The sequence below is a fragment of the Salmo trutta genome, chromosome 15 (assembly GCF_901001165.1).
Source record: "Salmo trutta chromosome 15, fSalTru1.1, whole genome shotgun sequence".
NCBI classification, from domain to species: Eukaryota; Metazoa; Chordata; class Actinopteri; order Salmoniformes; family Salmonidae; genus Salmo; species Salmo trutta.
Window position 1 is genome coordinate 25745774 of NC_042971.1, and position 23246 is coordinate 25769019.

The 23246-nt window shown below is 41.9% G+C and overlaps 1 protein-coding gene across 1 annotated transcript in view; it reads left to right on the forward strand.

The window, feature by feature from the left end:
• The first annotated feature begins 2067 nt into the window (after window positions 1-2067).
• Window positions 2068-23246, forward strand: part of esama (endothelial cell adhesion molecule a) — a 58558-nt gene continuing 37379 nt past the window's right edge. The window contains exon 1 of the mRNA XM_029690788.1: window positions 2068-2581. Within this exon, the coding sequence (XP_029546648.1) occupies window positions 2515-2581 (67 nt within the window). The 5' untranslated portion in view covers window positions 2068-2514. The remainder of the gene's footprint in view (window positions 2582-23246) is intronic.

Genomic DNA, 23246 nt, shown 5'->3' on the forward strand with positions numbered 1-23246 from the left:
GCTTTCACGGGCTACCTTAGACATGAAACAGATAGGTGGGAGGGCATACAGGCTGTCGCAAATGTATTCATGCTCAATTTGCCTAAATGTGTAATGGAAACACTTCAACCATTTAATTTGTATTTGACACTAGGTTTTTTTTAATGTGACATTAATGTGACATTACATCCAGCTCGTTTTATCGACATAAGATAGATAAATGGAATCGCACTGTAACAGGCAATTGTCGCATGTATTTTCTATGAAACTTTCTAAATGTCTACAAATAAATCACTGGAAACATAGCTTCAGACGGTCACTCAGCAATTTTTTTTTTTTAGATCGGTTACTTATTCTAGCCAGCTATCTAAACTTGCTGTAATCGTGGCCGAATAATGACCAGACACACAGGGCACGTGGCCCCCGGGTCCCTTACCTCCATGGGGCCCCCATTGATTTTGTTAGTCACTCTCACTCAGATATCATATTAACATGTCATAAGTCATGCCGAATGTGTAAAATTGCAGGAAATTAGCTTTAAAAAGGCAAAAATGTCTCTCCACCCTCTGGTAAATGGGGTTAAGTTATAGGAAATTAGCTGTAAAATTGCACATTTTTCTCTCTGCCCCATGGCTAAATTAGTAGAATTGCAGAAAACTTGCTTTAAAACTATACTTTTTTTCCTATGCCCCATGGTAAAATTTCTACAATTGCAGGATTGAACTTTAAAACTATGTGGGGTCACCAAATCTCAGTTAGGGCCCCCAAAAGGCTAGAGCCAGCCCTGCTTTATAGCCTGTATGGGCTTCACATCTACTAACTACAAGATATTCTAGTAAGCCTATATGTAGAGAATCGGCTTTGAGGCAATTCCATTGTTGCATAGGAGATTCAACAAAAATAGTCTGAACTTGAATATAAAATGTATCAACATATTGGCTTTTTCTGTCTAGAGGCCAACATATCCGGTTTTCTTTCAGACAGTGCTCATGTTCCTTGACACAACCACCCACCCTCTGAATGTAGCAATTCAGGGGAGGTCCCGATGTAATCCATTGGCAACATTGGCAACTCTTTATAAGTATAGATGCGACCCAGTAGCCTTTGGACTCGAATAATTTAGTAATCTTGCTGCATTACCCTCACCAGTATTTCCATGGCAACCGACCAGCCTCAGAGAAAGCAGAGTGAGTCAGGTATTCACCTCTAAGGGTTGGGCTTGTCTACATTCTCCACTTCCACGTTGCCTGCTAAGTGCTGGGGGTGCCAAAGCTCTCTTGACAAGCCACCGAGGCTTGTTTCTTTGCATTAGCCACCCGAGAGATCTAAAGGAGTAATAGAACATGAACTGCAGTTTCAAGAGAGGGAAAGAAAAAGGATAGACCAGATCATTTTGGAATTGGCTAGATTGCACACTTATGCATTAGCCTCAATGTGTGTATCAACATATGAGCTAACCATGGCCATTGTCTGAAAAGCTTTATCAGCTGATTTGTTATATTGTAATCATTTGTAAAAAGTCAAAATTTTTTAAGGAGTTGACTGTCATCATACTGTATCATAGCCAGCCCCCATTGAGTTCTTAATTTGGAACTCAGCACACACAGCAGGTGTGTAGGCTGTCTAGATAGTAATGTCCAGAAATGGCTAGCTAAATAAATAACGCATGTGTCTATGAACTGAATAAGGCATTTTGCACTAGCCTCCAACAGTAGCCTAGTTATACCCTTAATCAGCTAATAACATATATCATATGTATCCTATATGTGCAATATACAAAAATAATGTGTAATCAATGTACCAAGGTCCTATTTAAGCAATAACGCACGAGGGGGTGTGGTAGGGCTGGGCTAAGGACTGTTCTTTATGACGCAGCGCGGAGTGCCTGGATACAGCCCTTAGCCGTGGTATATTGGCCATATACCACAACCCCCCTAGGTGCCTTGTTACTATTATAAATGGGTTACAAACGTAATTAGAGCAGTAAAAATAAATGTTTTGTCATACTCGTGGTATACTGTCTGATATACCACGGCTATCAGCCGATCAGCATTCTGGGCTCGAACCACCCAGTTGGGAATAGTTATTTTACACACGGTTTCTTTGGGAATAGAACCACTACACCTGTAAGTGCGTAGTATTTCAAGAGTGACGTTGCTAATGTGCACAGGTGTCGGTTGTTGAGGTGGCAGAGCAGAGCATTCTCACGATGACCGAAGCATGAACGAGAAAGTCGACGAAGACATTTTTGTAAGAAAAGATCTGGACACTTGCCAAAGTAGGCTGCTGGAATAATTATTTGCGCGCAACGCTAAATGCGAACGCGAGGCTTTATCACTCTCAAGTCAACTGCTGCTGAGAACGAGATGATTTAACTCCGGATAATGTCACATTGCCCACTGTAAACTCGCTACCCCTAGTCTTTGCTCTGGCGGTTCGAGGAAGTGCGAAATTGCGCACAGATAACGGGAGACTGACTATACATTAAGACAGGAAACAGCGGCTGTGGGTCAAACAGAAGGCGCATGTTGAACTATGGAGATGTTTACTTCGAGGAAACTTTGCATCTTGCTGTCGTTCACGTTTTTCTTGTTTTTTACAGGTAAGACAATAGTCATTTTGAGTTTGAAATAACGCAATTTATCATTTCAAAAGTAGTGGTTTTATTGTTTAGTAGGCTATATGTGGATGCAAGGTGTTTTGTAACCAACGTGTTCTTCGAGCTGACAACATAAAACAATGTTCTAGCTGCCTCTAAATGACAGTACAAAACTTGACCTAATAGTGGAATTTATAATTTTGTTGTGGAGTAGTAGACGATTAAATTCCCGTACTTGACATGGAGATTTAACCTGAAACACCTGTTCGTTTTCCATTGGATTTGAAACAAGTGTGTTACACATAATTCTTCTAGCCAGGGAGGATTAATCCCTTTATTATAAAATGGACAGACACTGCCTGAACAGTGGGCTAACACTGTTTAGCAAAGTCTTGTTTCATATCACACTATCAAGCGTTCTAACATCAAGTTTTTTGGTCGTAATGACATTTCTCTTACAATTTAACAACGTTTTATATAACGTTTATGGACAATGTCATATGTAGAAATAGTCTTAACAATGCCATTTGTTTTTAGATTTTGCCATTTGTTTTTAGATTTTGACAAAGAATTTTCAGACATGTGCATTTTTAACTAGTGGCATTCTTTCCGAGTAAAACAATTCAAAGGAACCAAAGTGTTCACTGGACATGGGATGTAGTGGAAACTTCCTATCTCTCTTTCCCACATCTGTCCTAGGATTCTCTGCCCTTTTAAGTGTTTTGTTTCCAAAACAATCTCGTGCTGATGCTGGCAGTCTCACACTAGCTCATTTCACCTTATCAGGGTGTGGCATTGCCAAATAGTAATGTGTATTCCAAGGAATCATTTCTTGACACAAGTTTAGTGCAATCCATTCTCAAACTTTTACCTTAAGTATGAAGTGCAGAAAATACTGTTCGGTAGCTGAACAATAACCCATCTGATTTATATATTAGTTATCTGTTTGACTCACCAACAGTCTACAGCAGGTGTGTCCCCTAAGTTGTAGGGGCCAAGACATGGGAGGAAATGGTTGTGAATAGTGTCTCTGCAACAGGAAGATGGCTAGTTCTACTTGTATGCTTTCATTCCCATGGCTGTGTTGTTTCATAATTAGTTATAATAAGAAACGGTTTGTCTTCCTTTGAAAACAGGATAACTCGTGTTTGTTTTGTTGCCTTTTCAGTCACATTTTTGAGTTATGCGGGGGTTAGTTTTGTGTGTGAAGTTGTTAAAACTAGTGTCTTGGAACTGAAGTCTGGAGTTAAAGTAGGCTACATTAGACTAATGTATTGTAAACACACTGCTTCACAGCAACTGTGTGGCACCCAATGCCATTAAGATGACATTAAGCCAGTAGCCAGAATTGTTTTTCTTTTCATCGCAGCTTCTTGCTCAGTTGGACCTTCTAGAATCTAGGTTTGGGCAATTCCACTGTAACAGAGTAATGCTCACTTTTCACATTTTAAAATGTATGTCAAGCAACGTTTAGCAAACCATACACCTATATGCAGAAGTCTACTTTGAACAATTGCCACTGAAAATGTTCCTAAAAAAGTTTGGTAGCAGAATGACAGTAAAATCTCCCACAGTTTATGTGAGCACATTTCCATGAACTGTTAAATATTTACTCCAAATTAATATTCGAAGATGTCTGCAGAAAGAATGGGGTGTGAGCTATGATATGACACTTTGAGTTTGAGAACATCTCTTGTTTATTGAACTACAGTAAGTGAAGTGGATCAACACCTGGTAACAGAATGACAGTAACAGAATGACATCATGGGTCCTTAATCTGTACTACACAGAAATGCATAATTACGTATATGAATGTCATTCTCTTCATGAGGATGTATCCTGAACAAGTACACAAAGGTAGAAAAATGTAATATCCTGCTTTGCATGTTTGGGTATTATTCTACACACTGGCTATTATTCTAATGCGGTCCGCCACCAACAAGACCAAATTTGATATGATCCTATAAACTGCTCATGGGTGGTTTTACATGGAAATTACAGTTTTAATTTTTGGAGGGAAAATAAAATTACTTGGCCATGCTCTTTGTCCTCTCGACACAGCAGCCAACAGTACATGTCATGTCAGGCGCTATAGAACATACAGTAATCATATTTTAATAGGACCATCTATTGCATGTTGTTAGTTACATTGTCCTGAGATCCCTAAATCAATTAGGATTGTTAAGTCTGAGCCTAGTCATTTTGGTTTTGCTCATTTGAATGCCATTAGTCTCATATGTGTTGTAATTGTTTAGTTACCTTGTATTGTATCCAGTACTTTACTGAATCTCATTACTGAAGAAATGTGTTTTTATAAAAAGTTTCGCTACTTGATGTGCCTGGACTTGTTTTTCCTAATTACTGGAGTGAGTAGGGGTGGGTCAAAGGAAAGCTGTACCGGTATTGTTACAATTGAAGGCTTTTTGCTCTTTCAGTCGGATCGCAAGAGGTGGTTCAGGGTTATCTGGATAATTTGGACCTGTAATTAATGGAAAAAAATCCTTAATGAATAATTAGACCCAATTTTAATGACCTTAAACTTCCTCAAATTGATAACTGTTTTAATGGACAATAAAGGATTCAAAATGCTATACTTAGACCAAGTTTAAAATGAGATGGAGGAAACAACACGCTAGTTGACTCATTCCAGACACACCATCCCTGGTAAGATAATATCTTCATTTGTTTTCCAGGTGTGCTCTACAAAGGACTGACTTATTTAACAAGGTCATCCCATATGGGCTTCCTAGATCCCTCTGAGCTCCAGGAGAGGAAAGGTGTGGCTGGGGAATAGTGTCATGTGTACCACTTCACCTACTCTCTAGAATTCAGTGTCGTTTTTTTAATAGTGAGGAAGGTTCTGGACTTTATTTTGGCAACATGTCTGTCCCTCATCAAGATACAACATGCTTTAAAGTCTAGGTAGTGATCATTAGGACATGCAATGTTTCTTATTGGACAAGTCCGGGTAGTCCCTCCCTGTTTGTCTGTTTTCATTGGTTTGGTGCCTAATGAACACGACTCTGCCTGGCGTGTCCTCATCGTATGGCGCAGTTGGTTTCCTCCCTCCATTGTATTTGCTGCAGTGCGTTGAGTTCACCCCCACCCATCCTCTGGAATGCAATCTATCAAAGTTAGAACAACTGTGCCTTATCTCTAATTGTTTATTTCTTAAAATAATATGGACTGGAGGCTTGCCTAACGGTGTTTAGAGCCTGGATTACAGGCCACATTTGAAGTCGCTGGTCCCTTGTGTGGGACTCGAGTAACTGGTATGCTTTTGATTTGTTACAGGGGATTGTGGGTTTATCTGGACTATTGTTACAAATGTAATGACAGAAAGAACACCAACCCATGTCACTAGTTCTAACAAGGTAAAATGAGGGTTGTCCAATCTGGAGCCCAAGAGAACTGTGGGCAGTTGTAATCCTGTGTATTGCCTCTGGCCATGTATCTCACATTGTGATGCATCCTTGGACCTCTGGGGAGATTGAAATGAGTTCACCTGAGTTGTGTGCTTTGCCTCTCACACAGTTATGTCCAGATATGTGAGGACAGCTAGCATTAGTGCTAAGATAACGTTAGCAAGCGTCCTCGGCAGTTCCGCCCCTTGTTAAAGTTGTCCTTGGCTGCCTTTAATCCCAGAAAATAGCTCTATCAGTTTCTGATAAAACCGAATAGGAAAAGCAATTAGACAATAAGCAGAGCTGCTGTGTTTAGACCTACCTATAGTGATCTCTGATCCACAGAGGGGAGAGAATGTGGGCAGAGTGGGAGGGGGCAACCTTTTGGAATGAAACGCAGCTCAACTAGTGGCTTCTGCCACACAGGACATCCCCCAGGCGAATGCCTCAGACAGACAGCACTTTCCTGCTGCTCTGCTCCATGACTCCCCGCATGCACTGTCCCACAAGCTACAGCAGACTCCAAGCTGGCCAGGGGTCATGAGAAAAGCAGTGGGTGACTTTCCCAAGTCCCAACACGCTGTGTCTGGCCTATGGACTCCCTTAAAGACACATTCTCTCTCTCTCTCTCCCTCTCTGTGTGTGTTTCTGTTTCTCCCCATCTTCCTTTCTGGAAGAGGAAATGGCCTGAGCCTGCTCGACAAATGGGCAGAGGGCTGTGTACTGGAGTCCTCATATTATTTCCCCCGTAAGTGAGTGATTCATGACTGCTGTATGTTATAAGAACATGTCCTGAGATAATTTGCATTATATATTGTTTGCATATGGAGGGCTGAGAGTTATTTTGAGTCTCCTGCTGTGTTTTTATTTCTCTCAATGTATTTGTCCCTCGGTATGGCGTTGTATGTCCCTCTGGAGACACCAAACCAATGCCAGAAGATATTTATAGACAGGTTATACTGGTTTTGAAAGGGATGTCCCAAATCATAACAACGAAATGTCTTGTAAAATTACATGTCAAGCCTATAACAATGACATGCATGTCAAACCCACAGAATAATTTCAAACAATCTAGTCGGTCAGTGACAATCTGCTTACTAATTACTATTTACAAACCTTCAAGCTTATCGGGTGACATGACAGGCTGTCAAGCTGCTTTGCTAGCGACTCTCTGCTCACGCACCCCGACAGGCTGCTGATGTCAAACCTCTCCTGCATCGCTCTGCCTTTTGGGAGGCATTACAGTAAGCAATTACAATGCGGCCTAAGAACTAACAGGTCAACAACTGAGATGACACACATTGAAATGTTGTTGCTGTCCGTCAGATTCCAGCTACGATGGGGGGGGGGGGGGGGGGGGGGGGGGGGTCTATTGTTGCGTCTAACATTTCTCCTCAAACTATGTGAAGGCCTTTGAGCTACTGGAGAAGTGTTATATACTGTAGTGTACATCCACTCAATTGTAATTGATTAACCATTCTGTTAAGATTGACCTTATTTTTTTGGAGCAATTGCTATAACATTTTGATAGTTATCTTTTCATGTGCGAACTAGGTTCCCTGCAGGTATTGTGGTTTGTGTACTGTTTACTATGATGAAAGCCATTCAATTGGTGTCATAATACAGTCATATTGTCCTCTGCGTAGGTCTGCCCCCAATCTGAATCCCCAACTCCCCTCACACACATTTTTGATGATTGAAAGAAAGATACCAGTATTCATCACAAATCCCTGCTCACCTATTTGTCATTCTGGTTGGGGCAGGTGATATCGCTAGGTGTCTGAGTCGATTAATTGCAATTGGACAAGTGTGCCTTCTTATGCTTGGATTTCCCTTATGGGCAAAACCCCACTGATTCTGTCTCTGCTATAAAATGACTGTGTAATGTCCTCTGAAATCCAGTGTAATCCCATACGGCAAGTCAAGGCCCAGGCTCCATCAGCCAATCCCCCTACTGCAGCATGCAGCCAACGTCTTAAAGGCACCCGCTAGCTACACCAGAGCCTTTCAGGCAGGGAGGAATAGCATTGCAATAGTCCTGGTGAATGTCCATATACACACACACACATTCCAGCCTTTGCACCACCTATTTGTTATATACATTAGAGGTATTTCCAGAGAACCAAACTACTCAACTCTTAACAAATTGATAATTACACTTTGTCGATTCCACCCAGAGCAATTGTGTATGCAGTAGAAGCAACGCAGCAGCCAGCCTTGTGGAAAAAGTCATTATATCCACACTATTAAGTGAAGCCCTTCAGGGCAGAGTGGATGTTGCACTTTCCTAGTGAGGGGAGGAGCAAGTGATCAAGAGGCACTGGGTAACGTGGGCTAGGAGTCGCCCTAAAGGTCTCCCATCATACACCCCCCCCCCCCCCCCCCCCACACACACACACACACACACACACACACACACACACACACACACACACACACACACAGTCATTCCTCAGTCCAGCACCTCCATAGCCAGTAGTTTCTCGCAGGTCCGTGCCCCTCAAGCCTCTGCCTGCCCAGCAGAGCTTTCCCCCAGGGGGGACAGGTCAACTTGTCAGCCTAGCCTCCCCCTGCTGCCCCCCTCCCTCCTCTCTTCAGAGAGCTGGGGCTCAAGCGTCTCATCAGCACATCTCAGGTCAACCATGAGGTTAGATCTAGGGGGACTCATTACACTGAAAGCAAGCCTGGAAAGGAGGCGAAAGCACGTATTGTGTGGGTCTGTTGGTTTGTATGTCTACAGTACTTGTTTTTTATATATAGATCTGTAGGCGAGCCTTCACTTGTTGGCCTTAACCTTTTTATTTGCTCTTACCTTCCCTCCAATCATCCTCTCTCAGCCTTCCCATGGTGCTGTGTAATTATAGGATTTCATCCAAAGGGGTGTTTTTGGTCACACAACCGTGCTCTGCGGTCATATGATGTCATTATTTTGATATCATGGAGGTGCAGCTTTCCCACTTCAGACTGTAATTGTTGTTTATGAAAGGCATCCCTCAGTGTCAGTGTGCTGTACACATTTATAATGTACTCAACATCTTTCATACATTTCTGCATGATATCTTAGGGCAGGGCTACTCAAGTACTATCTGAGAAAATCCGGTCACAAATTTCCTAGGTGGCAAAGGTCCGGATGGATGATGTAATTTATCAGCGTAGTAACATTCCCACCTCGCAACTCATGTGACCCCAAACTGTTCACACCCCTCTTGTTGGTGAAGAGAGAATTTGCAGTTTTAAAGCTAATTTCCTGCAATTTTACTTATTTTGCATGGGGCAGAGATTTTCTTTGCTGATTTTAAAGCTAATTTCCTGCAATTCTATGCATTCTTCCATGTCTTATTTGTGTTTATGATCCCATGGGTCGAAGCCCGATTTTTATTTTTTATTTAATATATATATATATATATACTGCTCAAAAAATAAAGGGAACACTAAAATAACACATCCTAGATCTGAATGAATGAAATCAATCTTATTAAATACTTTTCTCTTTACATAGTTGAATGTGCTGACAACAAAATCACACAAAAATAATCAATGGAAATCCAATTTATCAACCCATGGAGGTCTGGATTTGGAGTCACACTCAAAATTAAAGTGGAAAACCACACTACAGGCTGATCCAACTTTGATGTAATGTCCATAAAACAAGTCAAAATTAGGCTCAGTAGTGTGTGTGGCCTCCACGTGCCTGTATGATCTCCCTACAACGCCTGGGCATGCTCCTGATGAGGTGGCAGATGGTCTCCTGAGGGATCTCCTCCCAGACCTGGACTAAAGCATCCGCCAACTCCTGGACAGTCTGTGGTGCAACGTGGCATTGGTGGTTGGAGCGAGACATGATGTCCCAGATGTGCTCAATTGGATTCAGGTCTGGGGAACGGGCGGGCCAGTCCATAGCATCAATGCCTTCCTCTTGCAGGAACTGCTGACACACTCCAGCCACATGAGGTCTAGCATTGTCTTGCATTAGGAGGAACCCAGGGCCAACCGCACCAGCATATGGTCTCACAAGGGGTCTGAGGATCTCATCTCGGTACCTAATGGCAGCCAGGCTACCTCTGGTGAGCACATGGAGGGCTGTGCGGCCCCCCAAAGAAATGCCACCCCACACCATGACTGACCCACCGCCAAACCGGTCATGCTGGAGGATGTTGCAGGCAGCAGAACGTTCTTCACGGCGTCTCCAGACTCTGTCACCTGTGCTCAGTGTGAACATGCTTCATCTGTGAAGAGCACAGGGCGCAAGTGGCGAATTTGCCAATCTTGGTGTTCTCTGGCAAATGCCAAACATCCTGCACGGTGTTGGGCTGTAAGCACAACCCCCACCTGTGGACGTCGGGCCCTCATACCACCCTCATGGAGTCTGTTTCTGACCGTTTGAGCAGACACATGCACATTTGTGGCCTGCTGGAGGTCATTTTGCAGGGCTCTGGCAGTGCTCCTCCTTGCACAAAGGTGGAGGTAGCGGTCCTGCTGCTGGGTTGTTGCCCTCCTACGGCCTCCTCCACGTCTCCTTATGTACTGGCCTGTCTCCTGGTAGCGCCTCCATGCTCTGGACACTACGCTGACAGACACAGCAAACCTTCTTGCCACAGCTCGCATTGATGTGCCATCCTGGATGAGCTGCACTACCTGAGCCACTTGTGTGGGTTGTAGACTCCGTCTCATGCTACCACTAGAGTGAAAGCACCGCCAGCATTCAAAAGTGACCAAAACATCAGCCAGGAAGCATAGGAACTGAGAAATGGTCTGTGGTCACCACCTGCAGAACCACTCCTTTATTGGGGGTGTCTTGCTAATTGCCTATAATTTCCACCTGTTGTCTATTCCATTTGCACAACAGCATGTGAAATGTATTGTCAATCAGTGTTGCTTCCTAATTGGACAGTTTGATTTCACAGAGGTGTGATTGACTTGGAGTTACATTGTGTTGTTTAAGTGTTCCCTTTATTTTTTTGAGCAGTGTATATTCGAATCACCAATCTCAAGGTGGAGTTTCCCTCAAGAAAATGTATTATTTGTACAGAGATTGGTTAACATAGTAGTATTTACATATTCATTCCACCCCTCAAGTTTTTTTTTTAAAGTCACGCTAAGCTAGACTGCCTCAAATCCAGACTTAATCCTGATAGATCCTGTTTAGCATTCAGTTTAAAAACATCTACCTCTTCAAAGACATCCAGAGAGATTATGGAAGCTCTCTGCCTGCAGTACGGTGCTGTTCCTTTATACTGTAGATGCACACAGAAAAAGCGAGAAACCACCACACGAGAGGAAATTTCTCAATTGCCAGCAGAAAGGGACAATCCAAAGGCAGAGAAGGACATTGGGGAGGCGGAAACGTTCAGAGAGAGAGAAATAACATGTGGTATTAGCGTCAAGCAGTTTTTTCCAAACCTATACTTGAGCACCCCTCGCTGTTTCATTTATTTGTACTATTCCATAACTAGCACACCTGATTCAACCGATCAACTAATTACTAAGCCCTTGATTAGTTGAAATCAGCTGTGCTAGTACTGGAATGGTTCAACTACTATAAGTGGAACATCTAGGGATATTCAAGGAGGTTTTGGAACCACTGTATAGCATAGTTTGCAATTAGTTTAAAACACATTTCTCTGACTGATATGCTTTTTATATTCCATTGTTCTTTCTCACACACAGAATAGTGTGCTTACTTCACTTCAAAACATATACAGCAAGGGAAGCTACTGAAGCCCAAATGGCCAATCAACACTGAAATGGGCCATAGCAATGTTGATTATGAACAACTGGGGACAGTGATGGGAAAGTCAACCCCAGAGGCATATTCTTTCAAATCAATGCCTTTTAGTGGCCATTTAATGCTGTTAGGCTATTGTAAATTATGAGTGATGGCAGAAAAGCTTTTTTGGCTCAAAAGTCTATCAAGCACTTCCTTTGGCAAGGGTCACAGAAATTGTACACTTATTTTTGACAAATGAGAAACTGTTTTTGGGAACAACCAACCCACTCGAGGTTCTGAATTTGATTAGCGGCCCCATCTTTATTTCTGCGAAAAAGGATGATTTAATTATGATAATTCTCAGACGACGAGGGAGACTGACAGAAATTGTGAAATGGAGATATCTAGGGTGTCCACCCACTCTGCCCTGAGTTGGTGAAAACGCACTTTGGTGATGACATTTCACTTATTTTATAATACATTTTACGAGGACAAATACGATTCTTCAAAAAAAAGTTGAATTTCGTAACCTAATGCATCCGATAATAAGCACCGAGCTCTGCAGTTTTCTCTCAAACTTTGAGGGTTTTACATTTTGGTCATCTTCCAAGTTGTTTCCGCAGGTCGCAAATAGCAAAATTTGCATGGCACGAGCTGAATAAAATGTTAGACGCTTTGAAAAAAAAAAAAAAAAAAAATTGTTGGCATTTCAGAGAGACGCTTGTTTGTGAGAAAAAACAACAACTTTGCATTAATATTCACAGTGTATACTAAAATATTAAAACGTCTCAAATCAAAATCTATCTTACCTCTATTATTGGTTTATGGCCTCTGGATTTGAGAAGAAAGATGACGAGTTCAACGAAAAGCCTGCCAGGTAGCCTCAATTCTCGCATAGCATCCAGCCTAGCTGACAGGATGCCATTTTCCAGATTTCACAATTCTTTTAATATACTTATTTTTTTATCTGGCCTGATTTAGTCACCCTAATTTTGACCGTCCTACAAGGGTAAAAAAACACCAATAAGTTTGAATGGTTCTTTTAGAGGATTATCTACACAATTAACATTATTTTACCTATTGGTCGAAAGATATATATTTTTGATTAGACACCCCAAGACCTCTCATGCTCAACTGGCGGACCGGATCCGGACCGGGGTCAATATGGAACAAAAAATGTAATTAAATAAAAAATAGATATTAAAAAAATATATTTTATACTGCTAAAAAAAATAAAGGGAACACTTAAACAACACAATGTAACTCCAAGTCAATCACACTTCTGTGAAATCAAACTGCCCACTTAGGAAGCAACACTGATTGACAATAAATTTCACATGCTGTTGTGACAACAGGTGGAAATTAAAGGCAATTAGCAAGACACCCCCAATAAAGGAGTGGTTCTGCAGGTGGTAACCACAGACCACTTCTCAGTTCCTATGCTTCCTGGCTGATGTTTTGGTCACTTTTGAATGCTGGCGGTGCTTTCACTCTAGTGGTAGCATGAGATGGAGTCTACAACCCACACAAGTGGCTCAGGTAGTGCAGCTCATCCAGGATGGCACATCAATGTGAGCTGTGGCAAGAAGGTTTGCTGTGTCTGTCAGCGTAGTGTCCAGAGCATGGAGGCGCTACCAGGAGACGTGGAGGAGGCCGTAGGAGGGCAACAACCCAGCAGCAGGACCGCTACCTCCACCTTTGTGCAAGGAGAAGCACTGCCAGAGCCCTGCAAAATGACCTCCAGCAGGCCACAAATGTGCATGTGTCTGCTCAAACGGTCAGAAACAGACTCCATGAGGGTGGTATGAGGGCCCGACGTCCACAGGTGGGGGTTGTGCTTACAGCCCAACACCGTGCAGGACGTTTGGCATTTGCCAGAGAACACCAAGATTGGCAAATTCGCCACTTGCGCCCTGTGCTCTTCACAGATGAAAGCAGGTTCACACTGAGCACATGTGACAAACGTGACAGAGTCTGGAGACGCCGTGGAGAACGTTCTGCTGCCTGCAACATCCTCCAGCATGACCGGTTTGGCGGTGGGTCAGTCATGGTGTGGGGTGGCATTTCTTTGGGGGGCCGCACAGCCCTCCATGTGCTCGCCAGAGGTAGCCTGACTGCCATTAGGTACCGAGATGATATCCTCAGACCCCTTGTGAGACCATATGCTGGTGCGGTTGGCCCTGGGTTCCTCCTAATGCAACACAATGCTAGACCTCATGTGGCTGGAGTGTGTCAGCAGTTCCTGCAAGAGGAAGGCATTGATGCTATGGACTGGCCCGCCCGTTCCCCAGACCTGAATCCAATTGAGCACATCTGGGACATCATGTCTCGCTCCATCCACCAACGCCACGTTGCACCACAGACTGTCCAGGAGTTGGCGGATGCTTTAGTCCAGGTCTGGGAGGAGATCCCTCAGGAGACCATCCGCCACCTCATCAGGAGCATGCCCAGGCGTTGTAGGGAGGTCATACAGGCACGTGGAGGCCACACACACTACTGAGCCTCATTTTGACTTGTTTTAAGGACATTACATCAAAGTTGGATCAGCCTGTAGTGTGGTTTTCCACTTTAATTTTGAGTGTGACTCCAAATCCAGACCTCCATGGGTTGATAAATTGGATTTCCATTGATTTATTTTTGTGATTTTGTTGTCAGCACATTCAACTATGTAAAGAGAAAAGTATTTAATAAGATTGATTTCATTCATTCAGATCTAGGATGTGTTATTTTAGTGTTCCCTTTATTTTTTTTTGAGCAGTATATGTGTAAGATCTGTAGGTAAATGGGCACTGTAGGTTTAGACAGCCACAAATGACGCTTAACTGGTCATCATTGCCATTTTGTTAGTCTCAATTGAAAGCTTTCCCTCAGTGGTCATTGATGTTTTGAAACTTCATTAGTGACTGTTCATTACAGTCATTGATTTCACAGGGAGTTACGATCCATGGGAGTCATGTCCATTAACCTGGCATTAAGCACAGTTTGCTAGGTGGGTGGGGCACTCAGTTTTGGTCTTGTTTGGCTTTTCCACACTAACTCTTTGCCCTGAAATATACCAATGACAAGATGCAGCATATGAACTTAGTGTAGTCTCAGCCTCTACTCAGAAGACTCGGCAGTAGGTTCTGACCCTCCATTTGGGAAATGCTGCTGGATTGCCCTCACTTTGAGATGAGAAAGGCTTCACTGTGATGCTTGGCAGCAAGTGGTGAGTTAGACCACACCAGAAGATGATTTGGTTTTGACTGTTATACTTAACTGGGTGCACACACACAAACTATACAGTCTCTCACAAATCCATATGATGAAAAGGCCCTATAGAAATGCAGTACACTATGACAGCAAACCCCCAGCAAACCCCCAGCAATCTTCCAACTGACATTCAGAGACCAACTCCCAATCAGTCAATTTCCCTAACGCTCTTCGCATATCCTCCTGCAAATATTTTCTATTCCTGTGCAAACCTTTCACCACCAGCGACTCAGTTTCCATTTATTTCGTCCCTCTATTCATTTTGCCCCTCTATTCATTTTGCCCAGGTCCTCTCGGGTGACACGACTGGCTTTTCTCATACCGTTCCTTTTCATCTCCTCCCTAATCACTCGCCTGTCTCTCCCCAACTCCACACCTCAGCAGTTGCATTTGTTACAGAAAATAATAACCTCCCATCGCAGTTAATAACACACATTTTCAAATTCCTCACAGAGAACTCGAGTTCTACGGCGTTACCACTGTTTTACCTGAAGACTTCAAAGTTGGGTACACGGTTATGTAAATAGTTGTTCGCGCACATGTTATGGTGTCAGATTGTTCTTATCAGTCTACTAGTGTGTCATGTTTAGTTAGCTCAGACCCTGGAGATGTATAGACTAACTTTTACATGGCTTCTGAAGGGCCTGCTGAGTGTCCACGTATTCATTATACTGCCTGTGTGTGTGTGTGCGCACAGAAGATACAGGGAGATACTGATCTGGAGATTTGCCTGTTTGATCGAGCTTGTGAGGATTAGACTGGGATTATGCAGGAATTGTGGAGTATCTGCAAATTAGCTCGCTGGGCTTTAATCTAAGAACCGGGCGAAGCCTCAGCCACTCGAGTGAACAGGGTGTGTGTTGTGGTGGCTGCTGTGTGAATTGAAGTAATATTAGGGGGATGGGTATTGTCTGCTATTTAATCTTATGATGGTGGAGGGTGGATGAGACAGACGGACACAGACTCACCTTTGACTCGCCCGGCCCTGTTTATAGCCTGTTATTTTGAGAATGCAGGATTTTAAAAACAAATCATTTTTGTCACGTACACAAGTGTGTGCTTGTGTGTGCTTGTGTGTGTGTGTGTGTGTGTGTGTGTGTGTGTGTGTGTGTGTGTGTGTGTGTGTGTGTGTGTGGGCTTGCATCTAAGAGTTGGATGTGTGGAGTCAGTGCTAATAGTGATGTCTGAATTTTTGCTGACTATATTTAAATGGCTAAAGGACAAAGGGATAGAATATGTAACCATGTAGTATTTTACAGCTGTTGCATTTCATTAAACCTAATGTGAAATATCACATTCTAAAAAACAGATACGGGAAGGCTCTCTAGTACAGAATGACATAGAGCCCGGTGAAAGATGTGTAGGACATTACCAGTAAAAACATTTTTTAAAAACACCATGGATATCACAGCTGAAAATTGAACAAAATGAGACTGGTAAGCCTTCTTACCACCTGAGCAGCAACACATGAAAACCATTTAGAGAATCGAACGGCTGCATAAATGACCTCATATCTATTTCTCCTCTTTTTGCTATTTGAAGTGAAGGATAGGCTCTTCTCAGTACTGGCTTAGATAGTTCCAGTAGTGTGAGCAGGAGCCAGCGCAGCCCCTCTGACACCTGCTTGGAGCAGATAAGTCACACCCATGGAGGGTGGAGGGGGCTCCGTCAGCCCCTTGTACCCTAGCACACTACTTTTCTATTTCTGGTGGCATAATGTAAGGTAAATCTCTCACAATGACTGACTGTGCACCTTGCGAGGGGAAAAAAAGAAGACAAACATCTGACACATTCATTTCTCAAAGATGTGCAGAGGGGAAGGCAAGTTGCTTACACCACTCATTTACAACATACGTTTTAGCGTAGCTAGCACGTCCAGTTGTTTTTTTTGTCCCTGTGTGTCCATTGGAATCACGGTCCAATCTGAGGAATAGGTGTGTGCGTTTTCCGCTTGTTCCATGCCATGCTTCACTCTGCACCTGAGGCCTTTGGGTATTTGGCCACTCCAGCGTATTACAACTCTTAACTAGCACACCAAAGGACAGTATTTAAAAAATGATGTAACCAAAACACAAAGACTATAATTTCATCTATTTGCTGTATATTAAGGCTTTTTGATGGGATGCGTTGGTTTTCCAATGGACTTCCTAAGGGATTGTGGGGAACATTTATTCACATAGTTGAAGTGGGAAGTTTACATACACTTAGGTTGGAGTCATTAAAACTTGTTTTTCTACCACTCCACAAATTTCTTGTTAACAAACTATAGTTTTGGCAAGTCGGTTAAGACATCTACTTTGTGCATGACACAAGTAATTCTTCCAACTATTGTTACAGATTATTTCACTTATAATTCACTATTACAATTCCAGTGGGTCAGAAGTTTACATTCACTACGCTGACTGTGCCTTTAAACAGCATGGACAATTCCAGAAAATGATGTCATGGCTTTAGAAGCTTCTGATAGGCTAATTGACATCATTTGAGTCAATTGGAGGTGTACCTGTGGATGCATTTCAATGCCTACCTTCAAACTCAGTGCCTCTTTGCTTCACATCATGAGAAAATCTAAAGAAATCAACAGCAAAGGACCATGTGAAGATGCTAACGGAAACGGGTACAAAAGTATCGATATCCACAGTTAAACAAGTCCTATATCGAAATAACCTGAAAGGCCGCTCAGCAAGGAAGAAGCCACTGCTCCAAAACCGCCATAAAAAAGCCAGACTACGGTTTGCAACTGCACATGGGGACAAAGATCAAACTTTTTGGAGAAATGTCCTGTGGTCTGATGAAACAAAAATAGAACTGTTTGGTCATAATGACCATCATTATGTTTGGAGGATAAAGGGGGAGACTTGCAAGCTGAAGAACACTATCCCAACCGTGAAGCACAGGGGTGGCAGCGTCATGTTGTGGGGTTGCTTTGCTGCAGGAGGGACTGGTGCACTTCACAAAATAGATGGCATCATCAGGAAGGGAAATTATGTGGATATATTGGAGCAACATCTCAAGACGTCAGTCAGGAAGTTAAAGCTTGATCTCAAATGGGTCTTCCAAATGGACAATGACCCCAAGCATACTTCCAAAGTTGTGGCAAAATGGCTTAAGGACAACAATCAAGGTATTGGAGTGGCCATCACAAAGCCCTGACCTCAATCCTATAGAAAATTTGTGGGCAGAAGGCAGAACTGAAAAAGCGTGTGTGAGCAAGGAGGCCTACAAACCTGACTCAGTTACACCAGCTCTGTCATGAGGAATGGGCTACCTGAAACATTTGACCCAAGTTAAACAATTTAAAGGCAATGCTACCAAATACTAATTGAGTGTATGTAAACTTCTGACCCACTGGGAATGTGATGAAAGAAATAAAAGCTGAAATAAATCATTTTCTCTACTATTATTCTGACATTTCACATTCTTAAAACAAAGTGGTGATCCTAACTGACCTAAGACAGGGAATCTTTACTAGGATTAAATGTCAGGAATTGTGAAACTGAGTTTAAATGCATTTGGCTAAGGTGTATGTAAACTTCCGACTTCAACTGTAGCCTGCTGAATGGATAGAATCACTTTGAAGGTGTTTTTCAAAAGGGTTGGCGTGGTGTATCTTTTAGGCTGTGTAAATTTTCATTTTCGACCCTCTACGTTCAACTAATCCCCTCTCCATTTAGTGATTTGTTTGTTCAGGGTGTAGGCGCGCAAGGCATCCCCAGGGGACGAATAGGGCCGATCCATGCTACTCCCACTGCCCACGTCTGAGAAGGGAGGATATGGCTATCACCTATCAAGTAATTATAGGCTCAATCCCGATGGAGGCTCCTGCCTGCTGTAGGCTACATGAGAGTTTGGTGCTCTCTCTCGCTCAGAGAAGATGGCCATAGTTTATAACATGCTAAACGATCAAGACCCTTTGAATCAAGAGGGAAAAAAATAGTTTTTTTAGAGGACACAATAGTTACGTCCAAAATGGACGGTTTATGCATGTAGTCGAGTAACTAACTGCCATTATTTATTGCATTTGTTATTTTCATGACATGCACTGTCTGGCGTAGTTGTCATCTGTTCAGTAGATAGCTTTATTGGTGATCATTTTAAACCCCTCCTTTTTATAGACCTGTCTCACATTCTCTTCTATCTCTTTCTATCGCCCTCTCTGTGGTCATGTTATTGTTGTGCTTCTTTTTCTTGGGCTTCTATTTAATAATGAATACTCAATGTGAAATTATAAATCATATCAATTTTAATCAAAATACAGCTGTAGACAGAAGTCAAGGATCAAACATACAAATGTCTCTCGTGAGTTCTGAAAAAAAAAAAAAAATAAGTCCAAGTTCCTTTTAATATGCTTGCAGTCAACCCCTAGTGATGTAACTTCCTACGTCAACACCTTCTACTCATGAGACCAAGCCCATGCATATACAGTTATACAAACTTGCAGGAGAGAACAATTGTTCCAGTCTTTTCTAAGGGAGCATCAGTAATTTTCCACTCCCCAAGTTGCTATATAGTGGTATGTTGACTTGTCTCTTTCACTCCCCTGCAGGGTTCTGTGTCTAATCTCTTAAGACTTGAGGCGCTTTCTCAGACACCCTGTTTTGACTGCAATAACTCACACATCTCTCAGACCGTTTCTTATAAGAGACAGAGACTAGAAAAGAATAGTGGAACAATATTAAACGTTATAATGCATATATATTTATTGCTAATCTGTAGTCCAGGACCCTATAAATGTAGTGGCGGAGGGGTCTTATAGCCCTTCGCCTTCTATTAATACAACATAAGCGTAATCAATTATTATAATACATAAATCATTTGGTGCAGCCCCTATTGTGACCCCATCATTATGGTAATGAGGGAGAGGAGGTTGTGGTCCATTTTGGTGGCCTATTCTAACAGAAGTGGATCCTGGGGCCATGCCTTATAGTTATGCGGTGTTTTGCACTACACAGGAAAGTCAGACCACTCAAGAGTACAAGAGTGCCATTTCAGGAGCCCATGCATTATTTCACAGGCATAGTGACAGCACCACACACGGTGCCCGTGTGGCCATGTGTGGTGCTGTCACTATGCCTGTGAAATAATGCATGGGCTCCTGAAATGGCCCTCTTGTACTCTTGAGTGGTCTGACGTTCCTGTGTAGTGCAAAACACCGCATAACTATAAGGCATGGCCCCAGGATCCACTTCTGTTAGAATAGGCCACCAAAATGGACCACAACCTCCTCTCCCTCATTACCATAATGATGGGGTCACAATAGGGGCTGCACCAAATGATTGATGTATTATAATAATTGATTACGCTTATGTTGTATTAATAGAAGGCGAAGGGCTATAAGACCCCTCTGCCACTACATTTATAGGGTCCTGGACTACAGATTAGATATAATATATATATATATATATATATATATATATATATATAACGTTTAATATTGTTCCACTATTCTTTTCTAGTCTCTGTCTCTGGCGTCCCCACAGACGCCAGTGTCAGAGAGAGGTGTGTGTGTACGCACTTTTCATTTTTCTCATTCAGGCTTTTACTGGGGGCCCTAGAAATGTGTTCCCATTTCGCTTTCCTCCGGGCTCCTGAGTGGCGCGGTGGTCTAAGGCACTGCATCTCAGTGCTTGAGGCGTCACTACAGACACCCTGGTTCGTATCCAGGCTGTATCACAACCGACCGTGATTGGGAATCCCACAGGGTGGTGCACAATTGGCCAAGCGTCGTCCGGGTTTGGCCGGTGTAGGCCTTCATTGTAAATAAGAATTTGTTCTTAACTGACTTGCCTAGTTAAGTAAAAAATAAAGTCCTCATCTCAGCCCTGTAGGGGTGAGTGTTTGGCCATTTTAATTTATAGGATTCATAAAATATTCAATAAATATAGTGCCTAACATCCAATTTTGACCAAACTTTTTCTTACACTTGGCAGGTTTCCATTGACTCAGGTTTATTCGGCAAAAGCAATGTGGCAAAAAAAATCATTGCGACATGTAATGGAAACAGCAGATATAGGCGACATTTTCAAACAATTTTTATCCGTTCAACGGGATGGAATTTTTATTTTGTCTCACTTTATTGCGACAAATTATGTTGGAAACTGTTTTTCGATTAAATTATGATTGCCCAATAATTTTGAAGGTAGGCGGGTCACGTGATGTAGTGCTGAGCGATTAGTGCTTTTTGAGGTCTGTTCGATTAGAAAACAATAAGTGGTTTCGATTTCTTTCTTTACATTAAATACACTGCATTATGTGGATTGAATGCTATAACAGAATCAAACACTTAATACAAGTCCCATGATGGTAGTGACTGCCCATTACTGCTTATAACATGTTAACCATTAATTCACTTTACTTTAAAATATTTCAGTGTATATTACATTTTGTTTTATTTGATGTTTTTAATTCTAACTCTCAGCTTAGGCAACAGCTCTAGAGATATCTGACAAAATATCTCTAGAGCAACGCAAATAGTCCGGGTAGCCATTTGATTACCTGTTCAGGAGTCTATTGGCTTAGGGGTAAAAGCTGTTGAGAAGCCTTTTGGTCCTAGACTTGGCGCTCCGGTTCCGCTTGCCATACCAATTTTTAGGGACTTCCTCTGACACTGCCTGGTGTAGAGGTCCTGGATGGCAGGCAGCTTAGCCACAATGATGTACTGGGCCGTACACAATACCTTCTATAGTTGCTGTACCAGGCAGTGATGCAACCAGTCAGGATGCTCTCGATGTTGCAGCTGTAGAACCTTTTGAGGATCACATGACCACACGCGCATTGTTCTGGCTACTAAGCAAACACTAGTAAAATAAAAAAGCATAAATCCAGCAGAAAAGACAGAACAAATATTATGGTTAAACTCAAACATACTAATTGATACAAAAACATTGGAATAAAAAAATAAAGGTCAAATCTTTAAATTATATCATAAATAGGACTGGTGGAGTTGTCACACATGCAGCTAACACAAATATGGAAGTGTCTGCTCTACCCAAAATTACAGCCAACTAATTGCAGCATTACCGCAAAAATGGAAGAAGGCAAGTGGAAGGGGGAAAAAGTAAGAACTTGTCTATTGACCCTGCATTAAAGACCAAAATTGGTTAAAGAAAATTGTGATAAAGTATACCAGTTTCATTTAAGGACCAAAAAATGGATCGCTGTGCCATATAGATTGCAAAATAGTTGGAAGAGATTTTGGATGTACCAATTCCACGGCACATGGTTTATGAACTGATACACAAAATGACGACGGATTCAAAATGTAGAATCTTTCAATTTAAATTATTATACAAAATTCTTGCAACCAATAGAATATTATATATGAAGGATACAACCATCCCAGCGCTGCATATTTTGTTGCAAATAGACAATCATTAGTTTGGTACTGTCTATATATAGCTTGTTTTTTGGTCGCAAGTTCAGGAATGGCAACATTTACCTGGAGTTAACTCTGCAAATAGCACTGCTGGGTGATTTGAAAAGTCATTCAATCGATCAATGGTATATAAAACTTTTTGCAAAAATGTTGATCTTTAATTTACAATCTGTAGAAACTATGAGAATAGAAAGGTTCAGAACTTTTGTGTAACAGCACAGTTAAAAATATGCCAAATAGAAATCAAAACTGGAGGGGTTGAGGGTAGCTGAAGGATGGGATTAAAAACAAACAAAAGATAACTATTGCAAAATACATTGACTGTAAAATGTAGAAGCCTAAGTGTTTTCCATTAGTTTACACCAATTAGGGTAAAATAAAAATCCACCTTTAGTTACATTACAGCCTTATTCTAAAATTGATTACTTTTTTTTCTTCCTAGATCAATCTACACACTACCACGTAATGACAAAGCAAAATCAGTTTTAGATACTTTTGGACATTTATTAAAAATAAACTGATATCACATTTACATAAGTATTGAGAACCTTTACTCAGTACTTTCTTGACCTCATGGCTTGGTTTTTGCTCTGACATTCACTGTCAACTGTAGGACCTTATATAGACAGGTGTGTGCCTTTCCAAATAATTTCCAGTCAATTGAATTTACCACAGGTGGACTCCAATCAAGTTGTAGAAACATCTCAAGGATGATCAATGGAAACAGGATGCACCTGAGCTCAATTTTGAGTCTCATAGCAAAGTGTCTGAATACTTACGTAAGTAAGGTATTTGTTTATTTTGTAAACATTTCTAAACCTGTTTTCGCTTTGTCATTGAGGTATTGAGTGTAGATTGATGAGAATATTTTTATTTAATCTATTTTTGAATAAGGTTAACATCAACAAATTGTGGAAAAGTCAAGGGGTC